General features: G+C 42.0%; 1 protein-coding gene across 1 annotated transcript in view; it reads left to right on the forward strand.

The window, feature by feature from the left end:
- Positions 1-23208, forward strand: part of PRKD1 (protein kinase D1) — a 153003-nt gene that overhangs the window by 103600 nt on the left and 26195 nt on the right. Inside the window, exons 6-9 of the mRNA XM_054971371.1 lie at positions 4857-5067; positions 6926-7003; positions 19722-19923; positions 21056-21179. Of these exons, the coding sequence (XP_054827346.1) occupies positions 4857-5067; positions 6926-7003; positions 19722-19923; positions 21056-21179 (615 nt within the window). The remainder of the gene's footprint in view (positions 1-4856; positions 5068-6925; positions 7004-19721; positions 19924-21055; positions 21180-23208) is intronic.

Genomic DNA, 23208 nt, shown 5'->3' on the forward strand with positions numbered 1-23208 from the left:
GCAAGCCTCTGTGGACTCCTGTCAAAAGGTTCCCCCCAACCTTTAAAAAAAAATGTTAATTGCGCTATTGCAATCTCTTGCTTAAAAGGAACCAATTGCATTTTCCCTTAATGCAATTTGGGTCCTGGAACAGAGGCACTGAAAGTGAAAGGTGAGAGCTGGCAGTTAGAGGCTCCCTCCCTCCTTTTAACAACGTCTCTGGTGATTTTAATGTGGTCCAAGGGAGGGGCAAGCGTAGAGCTTACAATTGGTAGTATAAAGAAATGGATGTTTAATACGCGGCTTGGTTTTAATTAGCTTGTTTCAACAGATTTCTCCTGAACAAAAAAAAGGGGGGGGGGACCGCTCACTTAAGATTTTTCTTCCTGCAGCCTGCCATGGTTTCAAAATAGTGTTTACTAGAAAGAAAAGTGGGTGCTCCTTCTTCCCACCTCTCTCCATCAAATTGCAAGCAAACCAGGCAGGGTGGGGGAGGGAAGCAGCTGGGGCAGGCAACCTTTGTACAGCTCCAACACTCAGCAACAGGGAGTTACAGGTCAAGCCTGGCTTCACTGGATGCCAAGGGTAGAGGGAGAGAGGCAAGAGAGAGAGCTGCCAAGCTAAACAGCGGCAGGAGACCGGAAGGAAGGGGAGCCCACGATGAACAATTTAAATGAATTTGGCAAGCAAAGTAACAGCCGAACACAGGCTTCCTTTGGACAGAGCTGGTTCCAAGCTTACATGTTGAAACAGCGATATAGCGCAAATCTGAATACGGGTTTTATAAAAACCAAACAGAAATGGGCATGAATAGACTTTCATCAACTGTGACGCGAGCTCATCCACCACCCATTATAGCACTTTTTTGGAGGCACGTGAACTTCTGAAAGCGCAACGCAGACACAGAAGTCAAGACATTTGACCTGGCATGTGAACGCTGTGTTATGAAAGTGGGATCAAAATGGCACCATACAAATGCAGAAATAAGGCAGTGAGGAAACAACCAGGATTAGATACCATTTCCTGATGTTATTTTAAGTGATGATACTTCTGGTTTTTGTGGGAATTACATGTGAGAAATATTCCAGTTTCTGGTTGCATTACTAATTTCCAGAATAGGCAGCAGTGAGAGAGGTGACATAGGTGGTGCATGATTATTTATTTATTTAGAAAATGTTTCGCCATTTTTCCAGGAACCTGCCTGAGGTGACTTACAAAATAAAAATAATAAAATCTAAACATTTAAAAATATTAATTAAAATCTATCATTATAAAAATCCCAGCCCAGCATACACCAGTTTGGTGTAGTGGTTAAGAGTGACAGGACTCTAACTGGAAGAACCGGGTTTGATTCCCCACTCCTCCACTTGAAGCCAGCTGGGTGACCCTGGGTCAGTCATAGATCTCTTGGAGCTCTCTCAGCTCCACCCACCTCACAGAGTGATTGTTGTGGGGATAATAATAACATACTTTGGAAACCACTCTGAATTTGTGTTAAGTTGTCCTGAAAGGCAGTATATAAATCAAACGTTGTTGATATTGTTATAAACATAAAAACAAAACCACAGACAGCTTAAAGCAATAATTTTCAAACTAAAACAGCGAATCTCTCAATTAAAAGCCTGAGTGAACAGAAAAATATGGCATCTGAAAGAAAGCAACATAGATGCTAGGTGAGCCCCAAAGGGAAGGACATTCCATAAATGAGGTGCCACTATTGAAAAATCTCTGTCTCTAGTTGTCACTTGCCTCACATCTGAAGATGGGGGCACAGAGAGTGGGGGAGTGAGAAGCTGATCTGAACTGGCAGGGAGGACAATATGGGAGAAGGTGGTCCTCCTGGTACCCTCCCTGCTCCCAAGCCATTTAGAGTTTGAAAGATAACAGCCAACACTTTTAATTGTGCCTAGAAACAAATGGACACTCAATGCAGATCTTTCATCACTGGGACGATACCGTCTGTGTATCCAGCCTCTGACAATAGCCTAGCTGCTGCATTTAGCATGAATTGAAGTTTTCAGACATTTTCTAAGGCAGCCCCACATAAAAGTACATTACTGTAATCTAACCTGGATATAGTCAGAGTATGCATTACTGTGGCCACATTGCACTTCTCAAGAAACAGACCAAATTGTCATATCCGTCAAAGCAGATAAAAGGCACTACCTGGCACAGAGGATATCTGGGTTCCAACTGTAGGCCAGGATCCAGCAAGACACCCAAGCTACAAACGTGTTCTTTCAGTGGTAATACAACCCCCTTCATCACAGACTGATACCCCAGTGCTTGAGCAGCTTTGTCATTGACCAGCAGAAGACTTGAGTCTGCTCTGGATTCAGTTTATTGGCTTTCATCCCATTACCATCTCCAGGCACCTATTCGGTACTTCGACAGACCCACCTGACTCAGCTGTTAAGGAGAAGTAGAGCTGGGTGTCACCTGGTGGCACCTTACTGCAGATCTCATGATGGTCTCCTAGCAGTTACATGTAGATGTTAAACAGCTGAGGGACATGATGAAACTGAGCCATGGGACTGAACAGTAGTCTCCTAGCACCACCTTCTGGAATCAGCTGGTGACGTAAAACTAGAACCACTGAAACACAGTACCCCACGCTCTCAACTCAGCCAGTCTCTCCAAAAGGATACCATGGTCAATAATGTCAAAGGCCACAGGGAAGTTCAGGAGAATCAACAGGGATGCACTCCCCCAAAGAAGATCATCCATCAATCTGGATTTGAGCCACGGTTCAATCCAGATTGAAATGGGTCTAGATAATCCATCTCCTTCAAGACTACCTTATGCTGTATGGCCACCACCCACTCAAACACCTTGCCCCAAAATGGAATGTTGGCCACTGGATGGTAGTTTTTCAGGTCATGGAAGTCCAAGGATACCTTCTTCTAGAGGGGTCACACACTGTGGTATTTGGAGAGGGCGGTATCAGTATGGCTAAGGCCATGAGACCATTCAACTTGTTCTTAGTTGGAAGGAGAGTGATTCTAATTCTTGCTTAAGTTATCATCAAGGACCACAAAATGCACATGTTCTGTGGAAAAATATGTTTACACAAACAGAATTATGTGGGAGCTGATACTTCTTTTCTTACTGGTTTCAATATAGTTGTGGGAAATCCTGTACTTTAATGTTACAGGTCTATATTAAAGGTGCACAATATATGAAACACTGATTCTAGAACCTTAGTGATTGAATTTTGTACTGAATTGTATCGGAAACAGTTAACTTGATTTATCTTTAATCCTTAAAGTACAATATGTACTGTCTTAATATTTTTATAGTTTGGTTTGAATCATTTTCATTGAAGCATCTTGGCAGCTGTGCAATTAAGTATGTACACACATGTGCAAACTTCTTAGCAGTTGTGAAAATTAAATTAATTTCAACAAATGTGTCTGTTTAAAAGTAATATGTATGGTTGAGAAATAGTTGTACTGATCCTCTGAATGTCTAAAGAATTACTGGCTTCTGTAGTTTCCATAGTGTAATCTAGCTAAGCAATTGTTTCCTGGTAAGTATCCAAGCTTCCTGAGTCAGGACTCTGGCTGACCACTAGGAAAAAAATTATTCACATCTCTTTTAAACCAACCAAAAACACATTGGATAAAGATATAAGAGCTCAATATAGTCGATTTTAAGTTTAATAGACTTTTCTATAAAAATAATTTAATTTGCTACAAAAGGAGTTACATCTTGTGTTACCCAAATCAGTATCCATGGCAGGTTACACATGTGGAAAGCACCATCTATATCTGTGGAACATGAGTTCCTAACCTGGGGTAATCAGTCTCCCAAGGAAGGGAAGAAGGGAAGGGAATGAAAGTGAGGAGAGTGCCTGTTAACCAGGAGGCAGTGTAGCAAGGGTGGAGATAAAGCAGCAGAGTATTCCAGTGGCAACGGTACATAGCAATTTAGTTTGGGTGATCCGGTAAAACCATTCATATGTACACATCCTAGAGCTGAGTTATATTACTTTAAGCCAGTTTCCAGTTAAAACTACTTTTAACTCAAACTGTGTACCTCCCACGTGGCCAGTCCAGAGAAACCAACCTGGATAGGTGAAAGGTTGCCCATGTCCTTTAGTGGAGTTTAGATGTAAAGTCATCCCCAACATTAATTAAAAAGAAATTTACATCTCAAGACCTTGAAAGACAGTTTGAAATTCCACACAATTAACAGATGGCTCATAATACAGTGTCTGACAGGTGCATTTCTGCAATCATAGAACATGCTAAAACAATTATGCTAAATTAACATGAGTTTAGTGTGCATAATGGGGATTATACCATTTTCTCTATCATGGACTGTGAATAGTTTTTTCTTCTAAAATACAGAATTATGTAGTGGAACTAGTTTCAACACATTATCTGATATAGTCTCCTCACCTTGACGTTTTCTTATATAGTTCTTGAGATTCAGGAAACTGGAAGAACTCAGGTAGTCGCATATTTCCTAATCTATCTCCTGAACTATTGGTCAATAAAATGAACATTGGTACTCAATAAATGTAAGGCCAAGTATTTTTGTGATCCTAGATGAGGATTTTCAATGCCAGTTAATAGTTTGCCATGTTCTACCAATTAATATCCATCCAGTGCTTTTAGCCCTTCCTTTACTCAACTGAACTACGTTACTGTTATTAATGAGAAATATGACCATTAAAATGACAAGTTTGGGAGGTCATGTGGAGGACTTTGTAACTTCTATAGGGACTTTTATAATTCTATAAAATTCAGAACTGCTTATTAATATTGATCAATGTCAAACAGGAAGCTCATTTGCATGTTGGAGCTTCAAGGTGGTGTTCATTAACATGATTTCATGCAGCTTTGTTTTGCCTCCATATTTATACATTTTAGCAAAAATCACCTCCAGAGCCATTTACTGGGAGAGAGAAGAGGTCTAATTCACAGTCATACATTGGACGACCCATTCAGCTTGACAAGATTTTGCTTTCCAAGGTTAAAGTGCCTCATACTTTTGTGATCCACTCATATACACGGCCAACAGTTTGCCAGTATTGTAAGAAGTTACTCAAGGGACTTTTTAGACAAGGCTTACAATGTAAAGGTAAGCCTATTTAAATATGAGAGTAAGTCCTATAATATACCTGAGAATTTTAATAATGCATTTATTTTCAAGCCAAAGTAATTTAAAGCATTGTATATCCCATAATTTGAGTGCAGAACAGATTTTCATGCAGCCAGTTAGCCTTTTGCTCCTTCCTAAGTTTTTTGCATTCTTCATGGATTAATGAAACCAGTCTCAGCATTATAGTTGTCAATTAAATAATTAGATTCTACTTTTTATTGTTCACAAGTGAAAATAGTTCTAACAAAAATCCAGCTATGTCAGAGAAATATTCAAAAGTGTTGGGAAATGTTTTTTTATACTAAAATTTATTAAGACCAAAATGTTTCAACATCAGATAACTCTTCAGCCGACAACCACTGGCTTAAAGGTCTGCCTTTACATGTTCCAAAAAGATACATATTCCTTTACTCTAAATAATTATCTCATGTAGCAAGTGGAAGAAATGGTTCTTGAGATACTATGAGCAGGAAAAGAATGTATATAGATATATATAATTAGAATTTTTCATTGAACTAGTAATCCCTTCATGAATATTTATCTCAGTTAAGAATGGTTTTACCTCTTCACCATTTGCTGCAGTCACTTAACCAATCTGTTTTCATCTTTGGCTTTTAATACTGCACTTTTATAGGTGCCTGATAGGAAGTAAAATGTTACTGACATAGTCTGCTTACCTGAAATCTAAAACTTCATAGATTTATTTTTTTTAGTTATTAGGGTTGCAGTCTGCAAACCATTAAATTCAGCATGAGCCAGTTCTACTGAGCTAGAAAAAAGGGGGTTGTAAATGACTGGAGAGGGTGCAATTCAGCACAAGCTATATACTTACATTGCAGTATAGAATGTTTTGTATAGGATTTTTCTGTCCTCGTCTGTATTGTTGCAGTCCTAACTAGTTATACCCTTCTAAACCCACTGAAGTGAATTTGCTTAGAAAGGTGTAACTCTTGTTACGATTGCACTGTAAAAGGCCAAAAATAATTACCTTATTTCCTTCATTGCTCTTCCCCGTACCCTCTGTTACTCATTTTGTACTTATGCTGGTAAACCCTCTAACAATTAGGTAGTATGAATGTTCAAAATGTTCCATTGCTTGGAAAATGAAGCATTTTGTAATCTGGATTAAGTGAGGGAAAGGAGCATTGCTAGTTTGTTGTATACTGAAACTTCACGCAGGGAAGGTAAAGGACAGGGGCTAATCATAGAGTAGATTCTGAAGTAGTGTTGCAGCACTTAATAAGGGATGTGTGGTAGAATACTTGTTCTGCATTTCAGTCCCTATCATCCACAGTTAAAGAAGATAGCTTGTGTTTAGGAAGAATGGAGAGCTGTTGCTAATTTGAGAAGGCATCTGAGGATAGAATGAATAGTGCAGACATAAAGCTGAAGGACAAGCCAAGCAGAAAGTAGGACTGAGACAAAGCTACATATATATAAATATGTACAAGAATGACTATTTACTGTTGGCAGGAAGGAAGGGATCCAAGGGAGCATAGAGTTTTTAAATATAAGCTCTACCAGTTAGCATGCTTCTCTTGTCACTGCAGCATTGTGACCTGAGGGCGATGAGGACCAAGAAGCAGTGCGTGGTCGAAGGTTTAATTTCACATATTGTTTAATTTCATATATTTCACATATTGTTTTGATAAGCAATACCTAATATGCAATAGCCCTTGATGTCTTAATTTTATATATTTTAAGCAAAATAACATTTGTGACCAAGATTGATTTTTTTAAATTATAACTTCATAAAATTGGGATTCTGTTCATCATATCTATCATGCTAAAACTGTATCATTGGGGAAAACTCACATCATATCTTCTCTTAAATCAGATTGCAGGTTCAACTGTCACAAACGATGTGCACCTAAAGTGCCAAATAATTGCCTTGGGGAAGTGACAATTAATGGAGGTAAGTTGTATTGAGGACGGTTGAAATCTGTTGTCTAACTGCCTTTTGGAGAAGGAGCGAATACTAAAATGCTGGGAACAGCTTTTTAAAATAAATCCAAAGGAAAAAACTGACCTCACTACTTTAGAATAGGGGTCAAAGTGACCCCATATTTAAGCAAAAATTAATGGAAACCTGATAGCTCTCTCCTGGATCTGTCTGCAGCCTTTGACACAGTAGATCATGCCATCCTGTTGAGGCGTTTAGAAACAGAAGTGGGAATCAAAGGATGTGCCCTAGACTGGTTTCTTATGGAACGGACTCAAAAGGTTGCTGTTGGAGATCAACTATTTCCAGAATGGGAACTATCTTGTGGGGTTCCACAGGGTGAAATCTTATCTTCCATGTTATTCAACCTCTATGTAAAACTTTTAGGAGAACACTTTCACAGCTATGGAGTTGGATGTCTCGCATCTAAGTTAACTAGGAGGCTCCCTCCCTGTGTCCCTCCACAGCCACTTTGCCCATCTGAACAGGGTCTCTTGCAGGTACCAGCTTGCACATGGACAAAATCAACAACAGCCTGTACATGGGTTCTCTGTGGTAGCCCCTACCCTGTCGAACACCTACCTGAGGAGGTCAGGAGAACCCCCACTCTCCTGGTTTTCCACAAACAATGTAAAACTGAATTTTTCAAATAATTTATTACTCAGATAAGAGGGCAGTATTGTAGGGAGGACGTCTCATATGCTTCACTAATGAGTCAGAGACCATAGACTTTACCATTATGTTGCCTTACATATTATCTATTGCTTTAAATACATACTCTTATATGCTACCTGTGCTTCATGTTGTCTGATGTCAGTCCTAGACTTGATTATGTTCTGTTTCAGCAATTCTTCAACTCTGTATTGGATCCTTGCTAATGCTATATCTTTGTAAATGTATATTTATTTATCCTATGGCATTGTTTATGGAAATGTCCTTGATACTGTATGGAAATGTCCTTGCTACTAATCTCAGACTATGTAATGTGCCTTGAGTCTCAGTGAAAAAGGCAGACCATAAACAAACAAACAAACAAACACACAAACAAACAAACAAACAAATAAATAAATAAAAATTAGTATGAAAAAAATCAGGTCTCAAGAATAACCTTTTTCAGCAATGCAGGACAAAGAAGAGTAAAATTTGGAATCTGGGTCAAATCATCTGTCAGGTCTGTATATAGCCATGCCATAATTTTTTTGTTGTTATGTCACTGATACAAGGAAGTGTGCCAACACAGCTATTATTATTATTGCAGCACAAGTAAATTATACAATCAATATAATCAGTATAAACACAACAGTTTCGATTCCATTCAATACAATGTGGCTGCAAACTTGTTCCAATGGAATGAGAGAGTCAAGTCCCATATATTAACGGAACCTCTTTATCACAGGCTGCAAACGGTGCCAATTGAAGTTAATCGGTGGCGTCCAAGATTTATGAACTCCAAGGTGGCGACGAGCTATACCGGTCTATTCCTTTCGGCTCGTTTCAAACCCAGTTCTTCATCAGGCCACCAGTGTCAGTTAATCAAAGTATTTCGTATCCAAACTCAAAAAGCATTCCAGTTCACATTCAGGTTTACATTTACAGATCCAGCTCCCGAGTTAACTCGGGAGACCTAGGGAGACCTAACTCGGGAGCTGGATCTGTAAATGTAAACCTGAATGTGAACTGGAATGCTTTTTGAGTTTGGATACGAAATACTTTGATTAACTGACACTGGTGGCCTGATGAAGAACTGGGTTTGAAACGAGCCGAAAGGAATAGACCGGTATAGCTCGTCGCCACCTTGGAGTTCATAAATCTTGGACGCCACCGATTAACTTCAATTGGCACCGTTTGCAGCCTGTGATAAAGAGGTTCCGTTAATATATGGGACTTGACTCTCTCATTCCATTGGAACAAGTTTGCAGCCACATTGTATTGAATGGAATCGAAACTGTTGTGTTTATACTGATTATATTGATTGTATAATTTACTTGTGCTGCAATAATAATAATAGCTGTGTTGGCACACTTCCTTGTATTGGTGTGTACTTAACTATTGTGGAAGTGTAATCTTCTCCCTTTGTTTTGGTTATGTCACTGATGCCAGAGTATATTGAAGTTACAATGCTCTAATGTTAATATGATGTATTCTCTCCTTAGCCATGTTCTTTCCATTGTTACTTTTCCAGACCCAGGATGAGCCTCTCATGTTATGTCACAGATCTATGCATCTCCTAGCTGGAAATGTCCTTGGAGTTTCCAGATGCCAGCTCCTGCTACTTTGCCCAGACACTGGGAACCTATTATTGTGTACTCACTCTTTAGCCATAACTATAAAGGGTTCTCACAGGATCCACGTAGACTTGCACGCCAAAACCTTAACAGTTGCGGGAGTGTGGGAAAATCAAGTATAACATAGACTTTTTGTTTTGCCTCGTCACTTCTACCAAGCTCCATGATAGAGTTCAGACCTGAACTGTAATGATCCTAATAAAAGCTTTTCTACTGGAATCAATGTGTGTTCACTGGAGAGAGGCTGAGGGATCTACCTGGCAGGAACTGATATTTTGGTAGAAGTCTTCATTCTTTCTCTCTTACAACCCGGCTTCTGGGACTAAGTACCAACATCATGTTGTCTGAGCCAGACTTGGAAGGAAGGGAGCTAGAGAGACTTTTACTATTGTTTGGATCACCCTTCTTTTTGAAGTTGGAGGATGAGGACATTATGAATACTCTGATTTCTGACCTCCTGGAGGAGGGGGAAGAACCCGAGAAGCCTCCCAATGTAGGGAGGGTGAATGGAACTTCCCCGGTTAGAGGTCGTGGGGAAAAACGTAAAAGCAGTTGGCCCCTAACGGATCCACCAAAGGGGAAGCCTCGCTGGATGAGATCCTCGAATGGAGATGGGAGCTCGCCGCCAGAGGTTTCCAGCAGGAAGGCCTACCTAGAACTCGATTGGAAAAGTGGATCAATACCACCATCCTCCTCGACCTCACAAGAGGGGGTCGCTGAGCCCGAATCACAGGAACTGAGGATTATGCAAACGGAGCTAGATGAATTCTGCCGAGAGATGGGGGACGCTGAGCCCGAATCACAAGAGGGGGACACTGAGCCCGAATCACAGGAACTGAGGATTATGCAAGCGGAGCTAGATGAATTCTGCCGAGATATGGGGCAACTGCTAAATGATTTACAACAGATGGTGTACGGAGCAGCTACCACCAAGACCCAGACAAACCCTACCCTTACAGTGAGGATGATGACAGGGATGATCGCTCAACCTCTTTTGAAGGGGAAGTTGGTGACAGCGGACCCACCAGTGAGATGGTTACAAGGAACCTCAGCAACTCCGTTTCAAGCCAGGCCATCAATAACCGGAAGCAGTGGGAGTCCATTCACTGCCCCATGCCAAGGAGAGTCAGCCACGAAAGTTCCTTTATCGAGGATCGGGACGCCGCAATCTGGATTACAAATGGGGCCTGCTACCACACAGCAGATTGGATTACAAGTACCTCTAATTGGGAGGTTACAACATGCACCTCTTCAAAGGAACAGGGAAATCCAAAGGGCAACTCAACTAGGGTTGCAACTGGAGGCAACCCTCGGACCTATCCCTGCAGTGGCACCCCTGACAGTTCCAAATCAGCCCCAGACAATATTGAGGGGCACACCCAGGCCACCCATATCACAGGGACTACTGTTTTCGAGGACCCCTGGAGTACCTCTGAGCGTAAGAACACTTGTGGCCCCAGCCCCTCGCTATGCACCAGTTCAAATTCCCATGCGACAACCGAGGGCCTGGCCACCACAAGCTCTCCTGGCCCAACAATTTCCTAGGGGCCTGAGCTCCTATCACTCCAGACTGGGACCTCAAGGGGGGGGCCTCCAGCATTTCCATTTCTGCCATCTGGATGGCTGGACAAGCAGACCAGGGACACCCCAAGGAAGGGGACCCCTCACACAAGGCATACATCCAATGGGGCCGAGGTTGGAGGTGAATTTCAATGGGGACCCAGAGAAGCTAGGATTCTTCATTATGCAAGCCTTGGAGTTCTTCCAGGCCTGGGGCCACCTATTCCCAAATGAACCCAGTTGGCTAAGTCACTTGGGATCCCGTCTGGAGGAGCTGCGGCCGCTTGGTATGTAACCCTGTATGAAGTCAAGGCACCCAAATTGGGGTCTCTAAATACACTTATACAAGTGCTGAGAGCCCAATTTGAATATCTTCTTGAAGAGGAGAGGGCCAGAACCAAACTCAAAATGATCCAGCAAGGACATCGGTCTGTGCGCGAGTATGCGGCAGAGTTCAGGTAGTATACGGCCAAAATACATGGCTGGACAGAAGAGATGGATTGAACTCTTCCAGAATGGCCTAGGCACAGAATTAGTCATGAAAGCCTTAGTACGAGACAACCCCGGCAACCTGCTGGGATGGATCCAACTTGCGTGTGAAGTTGAAAACTGTGATCACATAGTGAAACTTCTAAAAGCACAACAACAAGGAGGCTCCCAACCGGCGCATCTGAGTACGGGGGCAAAAGACAGACCAGGACTCAGCTCCCAAGCCTGAAGAGGAGAGAGGAAGTTGTGCTGGCAAGGGAGCCAATGTATTCAATGCGGGGGGGGTGGACATTATGCCGCAGAGTGCATCAGCAGAAGAGGCCCCATGGGGAAACCCCAACCCCCAGCTGAGGCGACATCATCCACAAAACCAACACTGGAAAAGGCTCCCCAGACACGGAGTAGACTCGAATCCAGCCTGGAGGTTGTGTCAGAGACCGCTGAGGTACGCCCTGGAGTAGGGGAAGAGCAATCCACCCCGCAACGGGGAAACACTCAAAACCTGCCATGAAAAGTTCCCGATGGCAGGTCCCAACTCAACCAACACCGAAGATGAGACACAAGGGGGCCCCACTTTTTATGCCAGTGACTTTAGTAAACCCAAAGAAGGGAACGCATATGCACGTGCAAGCAATAGACTCGGGCTGTGGCCGAGATCTGATCATTCCTGCCCTGGTGACAGGACTGGGACTAGAGGTAACCAAACTGGAAAACCCCTGTGACGCTCTCCCCTCTGGGTTGGTAGCGCCCCTCGGTTTGGGGTCAGCCACTGCCCCTTTAACTGCAGTCCCTGCCTTCCCAAGGTACTCCTGTCTCTTCCTCGTCTCTCCACACTCTTCCTCTGACTCCTTACTCTCCACCCCTCCTTGTAGGAGGGACTCCCCTTTTATCCCTTCACCAATCCCAGCCTCCACCTCCTAGCCCCGCCCCTAACAACCTAGCTGCGGCCCGGACGGCCTTAGGCAGCCACACCTGTTGCTACTCTGCTGCTGACTCTTCCAGGTTACTCCCTGCCCCTTCTAGCCTGCCTGTTGGTTTGCTCTGCTGCTGCACCTCTCCTGCCAGCCTCTGGGGGGTAGAGTGGCCTAGTGCCTCCTTTACCGCCTTTGGCCTGCTGCTTGAGTTGGTGCTGGCTGGTTGCCTCTGCCCTCTGTCTCTCCTCCTCCTGGCTAGCCTGTTGTTCTTCCCCTGGGCTGAGGGAAAAGGCTGCCCTGGAGCCCTGACGGGGTAACTGGCACTCATTAGGACCCAGGAGGCTTCACCTAGCCTGCCTCCTGTTGTTGAGGCTTTGCCTGAGCTTCTTGCACCTGGGGCTTTGCCTGAACTTTCTGCACCTGGGGCTTCTTTGGCATTTTGGGCCCTTGCTGGTGTCTCTGACGTCTGTCCTCTCCTGGCTGGGTGAATGCTATGGGTGGTAGGGCTGGGCTGGGGGGCTGCAAGCCTAATTCCTGGGGTGGGTGTCCCTGGGGCATTCCCTAAGTCCAGCCCCGGCACCGGACAACCCCATTGTGTTTGAACAAATGGATGGGTCCCAAATGAAAGGGGAACCCACTAATTATCAAACAGAGCCCACCCCAATGGGTATGGGAAATCACTGGGAATCTAGGACTTTTATAGTAAGACCAGCTACTACCTACCCATTGGTACTAGGGATCAGATGGCTATGGGATCACAATCCCCAAATCAAGTGGAAAATGGGATTCTAGTGTTCGAGAAAGGGGAATGTCGAGCGCAAAGATGGATCTCGGAATGGGGCTGAAATGCTCCCCCCCTTTAGAACCAGTGTTGCTAACTCAGGAGCAGATGGAACAAATCCTCCCAGAATATTAGGATCTGAAACAAGTGTTTGAGGAGGAAGAAGCCAACAAGCCCCCCCCCCCACCAGCATGCAACGGATTGCACCATTGAACTCATACCTGGGGGGAAACTCCCAAAAGGGAAACTATACTCAATGAACAGAGAAGAGCGGAAAGAGCTCAGAGAGTTCATTGACAAGAACCTGGCGCGAGGATTCATCCACCCAGCAGCTCCCCCCCGATGCCGCTCCAGTCTTGTTCTGCAAGAAAAAGTATGGGGGGGGGGGGCTGAGACTCTGTACTGATTACAGAGGAATAAATGCTGTTTCCATGTCAAACGCCTACCCCCTCCCTCTCATCAAGGATTTGCTAAGTGTAGTCGCCCAAGGGAGAATCTTCTCCAAACTGGACTTAAAAGACGCTTACTTCCGAGTAAGAATTCGGGAGGGGGATGAATGAAAAACTGCTTTCAACACGCATTTGGGGCAATTTGAGTACCGAGTCATGCTGTTCGGTCTCCAAGGGGCTCCTGGTGTTTTTATGAACGTGATTAATGAAGTACTGCATGAACACCTGTATAAAGGTGTGGTTGTTTATCTAGATGATGTGTTGATTTATTCTCGCGATAAAAAAAATCACATGTCGAACTGGTCAGGAAAGTATTAAAAGCCCTAAAAGACAATCACTTGCCTATAAAGCTGTCCAAATGTGAATTCCATAAAGAGGAACTGAACTTCTTAGGCTACAGAGTTTCAGGGCAAGGGTTAAAGATGGACCCACAGAAAATCCAGTTAGTACTGGGGTGAGAACCCCCCAAAACCAGGAGACACTTGCAATCCTTCCTGGGATTCACCAACTTCTGTCGCCCCTTTATTAAAAACTTCACCCAGATTTCCCTACCATTAACTGACTTACTCAAAACCAAAGGGAAAGGGCCACAAGGGGCAAAACCAAGTGCAAAATTAAGTTGATAACAAGAATGCCAGGAGGCATTTGACTTAGTTGAAAAAAGCGTTCACTTCTGAACCAGCTGTACAGCACCCAGATGAGAACCATAAGTTCATTGTTCAAGTGGATGCTAGTGACGTAGCCATGGGAGGAGTCTTGTTACAAGCAGATGATGCAGAAAAGCTCCACCCTTGTGCTTTCGTGTCCAAAAAGTTCTCTGAAACTGAACACCATTGGGCGGTCTAGGATAAAGAGGCGGGAGCTATTAAATTAGCACTGTCTACATAGAGGCACTGGCTAGAAGGAGCAAAAGTGCTGTTTGAAGTATGGACTGATGACAAAAACTTAGAAGCTTTATGCAACCCCTGCAGAGTGGGTGCTCAGCGACTGCAGTGGGTGGAGTTCTTTTCCAAGTACAACTTTACATTGAAACTCCTCCCTGGCAAAACAAATTTCCTAGCAGACACTCTTTCGCACATGCCCCAACATGAATTGACACCATGTTTTCGCCCACTCAATTGGGAGGGTCAGTAACTACCCACAGCCGAGCGCAAAGCAGAACCCCTCAAATGCCTTACCTCACTGAATAGGGCAGGGAGTTAAAGCACAAACAGAAAAGGAGGGGGGAAATATACTAAAAGCCGATCTGAAAAAGGGGAAGATGGCAACTGGTACAAAAACAATAAGTTATACATCCCAACCAGCCTTAGAGGAGAAGTGCTGAAACAATGTCACGATTTCCCATTGGCTGGGCATTTTGGATATTTAAAAACATTGCACTTGGCACAAAGGCAATTTTGGTGTCCAAATATGAGAAAAGATATTTCCCAGTATATATCTTCTTGTCAAATCTGCATCATGGGGAAATCCAGGAAAGGAAAGCCCGCAGGATTACTACAGCCACTAGAAATCCCTGCCAGAGCCTGGTCGGTAATCTAGATGGACTTTATCACCGACCGACCTCCGTCCAAGGGGAATTCTGTAATCTGGGTGGTGGAGGATTTGTTTTTAACTTACAATACTGAAACAACATTGTAACAGTTAAAAACGTTAACTGTTATATTATTAACTGTTAATAAAATTATTAACTGTTAAAACAGTTAATAATAGTGCAGTATGGAACAACAGATAATAAAAAGTGAGGTAACAGATGACACAGGTAGAATGTTTTTGAACAGGTAAAATACAGTATAGTTTTAATACAACTTTTACAAATTGGCACTTTTATTCCTTGAAAAATGCCTACTTGCATGCATTGCACAGCAAAACTGCATGTTGTGTGCAGACAAAACATACACACTGTATACATTTTGGGAGATCTTGTAATCCTTTTTTCTTTTACACAAGTGACATCTACCCCTTTTTCTTTCAGAAAGTGTGATATTTTTGCACAACAAATATCTATAGAAATAAATTATGGAGAGAAATTTTAGTTTTCACTATTTGCTCCACCTTCCTATAAAATGGAGATAATAGATGTTGATCCATCTATTTATACATATACCCCAATTACTTGAGGGAGAGTAAAAAAATTGCAGGTTTTATTAAAAGTAAAAGAAAACCAACTGATAGTATATATGTTACCTTCTCAGATAACCTTTCACTTGAACACTAAAATATTAATTGAGCATGACCTGTCAATATCAGATATTTATAGTATGACAAACACATTATAATTCTAGCATCTAAGGGATGGTGAACAACACTCCATTGAAAGTTTCATCAATTAGTGGATTGGTTTAGGAATCTTCTTCTTTCATATGTGAGCAAATGCTTTTTACATACAGACAGAAGAAGAAAAAATATGCTTTCAGTTTTGTCCATAAGTAGAAGTGAAAAAAGTGTCATACTTTAATTTTGCAGGTCTCAGTTAGTAAATTTTACATCAGCTTATCATTTGATTTCAATTAATCCCCTCAGTGTAGGAAAATGGCAGTTACAAGCAGATTTTTTAGTAAGATTATCATTCGTCACATTTATTATGAACTCAATTTTTATGTTTTTTTGCTTTTCTAGTTTTTACTATCCTCCAGGTCTGAACTAAACCAAGGAGACACCCGCTGAACAAATGCACAAAGTAACTCCATCCATTTCAGAAAAGATTTTTTTGAGCTGAAATTTAACTACCCAGTCATATTAGGCCTATTTCAAGTTATGGCTAAATAGCATTTTATACTCCCAGGAGAAGCCTTTTTGCTTTGTATGTATTCAGGTAACAGAATATCCTCAGTGAGTGTATCATAAAACAGATTGTATGGTCTTGTGATCACAGCCTTCTCATATGGCCAACATTGTCATTTTTAGTGGAAAGAATATTCTTTTCTCTCCCATCAGTGACATTTTGGACTGCCAGATCCCTACCTTGGGATAGTACCTCTCCGGAAACTGAACAAATGTGTTTGCAACCTCAACATCCATTCCCAGGATTACAGATATACGTATTAAAAGTTGGCTTCAAAGCAAGAGATAACTAGTAGAATAAATATATAACAACCAACTTTCATTAAGAGAACACCTGATAATTTCATCCAAGTGCAAAATCAGCTGATAGAAATTTCTAAAAATTGCCCTTTCTTCCATGTTATGTTATTTCTGTAACAATCACAAAACAAAATTTAAAAAAACCCACAACTGTAATCTAATTTTAGATCTACTTGTGATTTTCAAACTGAGGGGAAAGCCCATTCAAGAACTCAAGTCATCTTTTGGAGAAAGGAGTGTTAAATGCTACAAATCCTTAAACATCAAAGGGGAGCCTGTTCCAGATGACTCACCCTTTTATGTGGCACAGGCACAGTCTGTGCACCTGCGAGAAGGATGGCCCACCTTCCTTTCCTTCACTGCTGCGATAGGCCAGCGAAGGGAAGGGCCTGCCCACCTGTCAAGCTGCTGGCCCTGAATCAGGGCAGCCAGGTGGCCCAATGGGCAGGCTAGCCTCCCTTCCCTTTGCTGCTGGCTGATCCCAGCAGCAGAGGGAAGGGCCCGACCAGTGTCAAGCCACCGGCTCCAAGTTGGGACAGCCAGGCGGCACACCAGTGAGGGGCCAGTGCCCAAACCGGCTGCCCTGCCCTCCCCCCACTCTGATCCAGGCTCCAGGGAGAGGGCAATGCCAGGCCTGGCTACCCTGCTCTTTCTAGATCCAGTTGTATTTTTCCCCCACAATGGGCTTTGTTGCTAGTTAATAAATAAATTCTTTTAAAACTTGACTTCATTCCTGTAGTCTTCATCCCCAACAGAAAGTGACAAATAATTGTACTTGTTCAAATTCTTCTCATTGCTCTTCCCTCCCTGTATTCCACAGAAACAATTCATGTCTTGGCCTCACAGATACACAGGCTCTTGCTCTGGGAACAAGTGATTTGTAGCCACAACCATGAAGAGAAAGAGGGAGAAATCACCACTGAATTTGATCCATAAAGAGTATGGTGGTGGATTGTGCCCATAAATTGGGTGCTGTGATGTTACTCTATAAAGCACTTTGCTTGTAGATGGCACTATATTTCTAAAAATAATTTTCAGTAATAAAGATATGAACCTGACCACTATGGATTCACATTATAGAACACTGTCTCCCTCCCCACTGCGTGTGCTCTGCCCTAGGACATTACGGGGGCTGAGTGTGTTTGTTTATTTAATAGTCTTTTATACTGCCTATCCTCGAACAAGGCCTGAAGTGGTTTACAGGATATATATTAAAACTAAAAAAAATATATTTATGTGCCATTCCTAGACCAAGTGAATCTGGAATGCTCATACAATTTCTCTGTTTCTTGTAATGGTCTGGCAAGATGCCAGTATGCAAGCTTACATAAATGTATTAGGAGGAGGGAGTGCCATGCTAGAAACCCTGTATGTGTATGTGTATGTGTCCATAGTATACTGAATGAAGTCCTGTGTTTTCTAATAGTAAGGTTAGTTAAATCCGTTATGAATAAATAGCCATTTTGCCACCTTACCCTAAAGAGAATTTTAATGCAACTGCCACACTAACTGCATTGTCATGGCAATGAAAACTCTTAGTCCCAATTCTGCTTTCAGAAAAGATAGGTGAAGCTCTGTGCTGGCTCTGTCATGTCCTTAGCAGCCTTTTGTCTCCTAGGAATTTTTTTGTGGTAGTCTATCTGCATCCTCAGCTATACTAGGTTCCTTAGCATCTTCTGAAAAGTGACAGTTTTTTCTTATGCTGCTGCTGTTTGGGAGATGAGTCTGGCAATGGTGCAAAATTGCCACAGCATCTAGTTGCCTCATATACTTTGGACAGTTACAGTTTCTTGGGGCAGTTACAGTTTCTTCTTGTTCCCTTCACTCTGTGATAACACACTGAATCTATGGTTAGTCTGTTGCAATCCATACAGCTCTATGCAGAGGAATATCAATTTATAAACATTTCGAAAGAAAACATTAATGTCTGCCTCTTTAAAGAAAGAAAGCTTTATTATATCCGCTTCTTTATTCACGTCAATCTATTTTGTTCCATTCTGTAGTAATATGGCTATACTGTTTTCTGTTTGTAAAACACGGATGTTTTCCAGTGTGCTAAGAAATAAACTATATCTCCCCACTAGTACATAGAATCTAAAATTAAGGAACCTGTTTTACAGTTGGTGTAAAATAAAAGCAGGTTCTTTTTTAAAATAATTAAGTCATTTCCTTTATTACACTGATAAACCAGGAGTAGGGGATCCATGTGGGAAAGATGGACGCATATATGAAGAAAAAGAAATAAGCACTGCCATATCTTGGTCCTAACACTTGTAGATGTAACCATGTTAGCGGAATTGAAGCAGGTTTTTTTTAAAAAAAAATCTCTGGTGGGTTTGATCCTACAATCAACAGTGCAGTCCTATACCAAGTTATTCTAGTCTAAGTCAATTGATTTCAATAGGCTTAAACTGGAATAACTCAGGATAGTATATGTTTTTAAACGTTTGAATATATTTTTCAAAAGTAATGTCAGGCTATGGATGGCAGGCTATGGCAGATAGATCCCTGTACCATTGCAGCAAGAAATCCAGGCTCTTGGTTAAATGGCTTTATTCAGAAATCAGATCATTTCCACAGATATGTCCATAGAATTACTCAGAAGCAAGGTAAGCATCTAAGCAGTAAGAACAAGATTGACAGGAATGGTAACGTGGGAAAACCCTTCCTCTTAACACACACGTTTACTCTTTCCCCCTCCCAACAGTAAAACAGGACTTTGGGCACGAACTCGTCCTGAGACCATCTCACATATTTGTACTATCAAGTCAAGACACTGTGAAAACAAGAGATCAAAGTTGAGACATAGCAGTGCATGGGAGTGAGCAATATACAAGGTCAGAAGCACTGAAAGTTTCTACAGTCCATTAGATAAGGCACCTGCAGCTTCAAAGCCTGTGAAAGCAAACAGTTATGGCATCGGCAATATGACATCAAGTTATAGCATGAAACATTGGTTCGGAACAACAGGTCAGCATTAAGTAGTGGCATGGGTGGGGCACAGACATCACAAGTATGTTAGAACAAAGAGCTTACTTTTTAGCTAGGTTTGGCCTACAGATACAATAGTCAGTGGTAGAACTGAGCCTAATGCCAGAGTGTACTTCAGATCTGTTTCTTAATACGTTCCAGATTTGCTTAGTCCTGGTGCTGAGTCTGATGTGGTCATGGAAGAAGGAAGTGATGACAATGACAGTGAGAGAAACAGTGGACTGTTAGATGAAATGGAGGAGTCTATGACCCAGGATGCTGAAATGGCAATCATGAACCAAAGCGATAATGGAGAAATGCAAGATGCTGATCCTGATCCTGATGAAAGTAACAGAATGATCAGGTGAATTTTGTCATAGTGGAAAAATACGTTGCCTGCAGTGCTATGGCTGCCAGTAACAAGCTGGAAGAAACTCATCTACATTTTTGTCTTTCCCTTCCCCTAACATGTTCCGAGTGGCTTATACGTTTTTCTCTTCTCTGTTATCTCTACACAACAGACTTTGTGATGCTCAATTGTACCCAGGTGATCCTGAGAGAGTTTGAGTAGCCCAAGGTCATCTAGTGAACTTCATGGCAGTGTGGGGATTTAAACCTGGGTCCTAGTCCAAAATGCTGAATCCCCACGTCATAGACTAACAACTATTCTGTGTTGGCTGTGTCTATGTAATTGGAAGTGAAAGTAGAAATTCTGTGCTGGATCCAACCCAGTTTTTACAGTTTTTAAATAGTGTTAACTCTTCTAAGTCAATTGAATTCTGTGAACTTAGAATTGTGCAAATCTGTTTAGGATTGATTATTAGTGTCTCTTGTTATTTCTGGATCTCAGAAATAATAAAATATAACTGCAGTGCAGAAATGCAGATTTGCCAGAACAGAACTAACATTTTAACATCTGCACAACACATTCCTGAAGGCATAATGCCAGAGCAGTACTCAAACTCACGTTGTTCAATGGCCATACTATCTAAATGGAACTTCCATGTTCAAAGACATCAGTTCTCAACATCTTGTTCCAAGATGCTGAGGACAAACAACAGAGGAGGGCTTTGGGCTTCATTTCCTGTTTATAAACCTCTGAGAAGCATCTGGTTGCCACAGTTGGAAACAAGATGTTATACTAGCTTGATCTTGGATGTAATCCCGCAAGAGGCTTCTTGTGTGGTGTTCTTTGTGCTTCCACCATAAGATTTCATCAAGTCTTAGATTCAGTGTGTTATCACTGTTTGCTAAAAGTTATAGGCCTGATATGTGTCTTACTGATTTTGCCTCTCACAGTTTTTCTTTGAGAAATTCTCATAACTCTGACAGGATTGTATCATCTGTTCTGCTTGCTATATAGCAATATAGGAGTACCAACAGTAAACTGTACAAGCAGTATATGAGTATAGTGAATTGGTTTGTCATGCTTTGGAAGGACTTATTTGTATTTTTATTAAAATCATCTAATGTACTTTTTGTTTGTGTGTAAAAAGCCCTTCAACGAGCAACAATATTCCATTAATGAGAGTGGTGCAGTCAGTCAAGCACACGAAAAGGAGAAGTAGCACAGTCATGAAGGAAGGATGGATGGTTCACTATACAAGTAAAGACACTCTGGTAAGAAAGACATTGTGCAAAGAAATCTCTGCACTTTGATGATAATCATCCACTGGATGTCCCTTTGCATCAGCTCTCTCTGGTGTAGTGGAAGCTCTGTGCAAGTGGCATTCTCCAATTTTTTGACTGTCAGAGAATTCTCCATGAGTACCAAGGGCCCAAGGGCCCCAGAAAAAGAGAGGTTATAGCCACCAAAGAATACTCTGAGTATTCAAAGAATACCAAAGGATACTCCTAACTTCCAATTGTGAGTTTCCTAAAAGCATAGAATCCTTTTGTTTTTCTTCATCCCTTTATTATTTTTTATTCATGCTTTCTACCTCAGACTTTTACACTGAAATGTCATCAGCTTGAACTATGTGCAACTAGTTGCTGTCTTTGTTGGGACCAGATTAGAGCCCAAATGAATCCAGAGGATCAGATTTACCCTTGGCACACCACAACATATGATCCAGTTCTAGGAAAATAAATGTGTGTCAGTATTATCAGAAGAAAAGAGCAAGAGTCCAATAGCACCTATTAGATTAACAAAATTTGTGGTAGGGTGTGAACTTTTGTGAGTCACAGCTTACTTCTTCTTAGTATTATCAGAGATGTTATGAAACACTATTATTATTATTATTATTATTATTATTATTATTATTATTATTATTATTATTAGGCTTCTATTCCGCCATCCATGCAAGCAGGCTCAGATGGAGCACATCATTAAAAAACACAATACATAATTAAATACAAGTCCATAAAACACATAAAAACATTATCAAAATAATCCAGTTTGATACAGAATTGTAATAGTAGTTTCCCCCAGTGGCAGCAGTTATTGCTTAGCTAATTTAAAAAACACACACAGTGAACAGATCTAATAGAGAGGTTTGTCTCAATCATCTCTTCCTCCTACACAGCCAGTGGAGGCCTGGCCCAACCTCAACCATATGCCTGGCAGAACATCTCTGTCTTACATGCCCAGAGGAAGGATACCAAATCCTGTCAGTCCCTAGTTTCAATAAACAAAGAGTTCCACAAGGTCGGAGCCAGGATCAAAAACTCCCTGGCTCTGGTTGAGGCCAGGTGAGCCTCCCTAGGGCCAGGGACCACCAATAGTTGTTTTTCTGCCAATTGAAGCATCTTCCGGGTATATATAGGGAGAGGCGGTCCTGCAGATATGGTGGTCCCAGTCCGCATAGGGCTTTATAGGTTAATACCAAAACCTTGAACCTGATCCGGTATTTCACTGGCAGCCAGTGCAGCTGCTGCAATATAGGTGTTATATGTGCCCCATTTGGGACTCCCGCAATAACATGCGAAGCTGCATTTTAAACCAGCTGTAACCTCCAGACTAGACTCAAGGGAAACCCTGCATAGAGCGAGTTACAGTAATCCAATCTAGAGGTGACCATTGCCTAGATCACTGTAGTTAGTCACGGGTTAAAAGGTAAGGGACAAGCTGCCTAGTCTGTCGTAGGTGAAAAAATGAAGACCAGGCAACCACGGCGACCTGTGCCTCCATTGTCAGGGAGGCATCCAGGATCTCCCCCAGGCTCCTAACCCTTTCTTCTCACTGGCTGTTTTTAATAGATAAAAAGAAATTTCAACATGCTAAAAGTCAATATTACAAGACAATAATGTGATACACACATAAGTAGGAGAGACGAAACAGGCCACTTTCTTTGCTGGACCTTCACAGGAGGCTGTATAGAAGCAAATCTGAGTCCACAATTGTTTCCTTGCCTTACAACACCATGGAGTATGCTGTACATTAAAATGGTCCTGGAAATGTCTCTACTGTGTACATATTGTAGCCTCTCAATCCCATACAGAAAACAGCCCATGTGAGGAAACAGGATTTTGTTTGCAGATTAAACTCCAATGGAAAACACAAAAACAAGTTGCTTGGAGAGAGAACCAAATGCAACCAGAAACCAAGGATTCAAGTATAGTTCTAATACAATAAGTACTGCTATATGAGGGTTCAGAATTAACACAGTTTAGATGATCTGCACCCTGACCTGGAAAGCCCGGATGAGCA

Source organism: Eublepharis macularius, chromosome 2, assembly GCF_028583425.1.
Source record: "Eublepharis macularius isolate TG4126 chromosome 2, MPM_Emac_v1.0, whole genome shotgun sequence".
In the NCBI taxonomy this organism is placed as follows: Eukaryota; Metazoa; Chordata; class Lepidosauria; order Squamata; family Eublepharidae; genus Eublepharis; species Eublepharis macularius.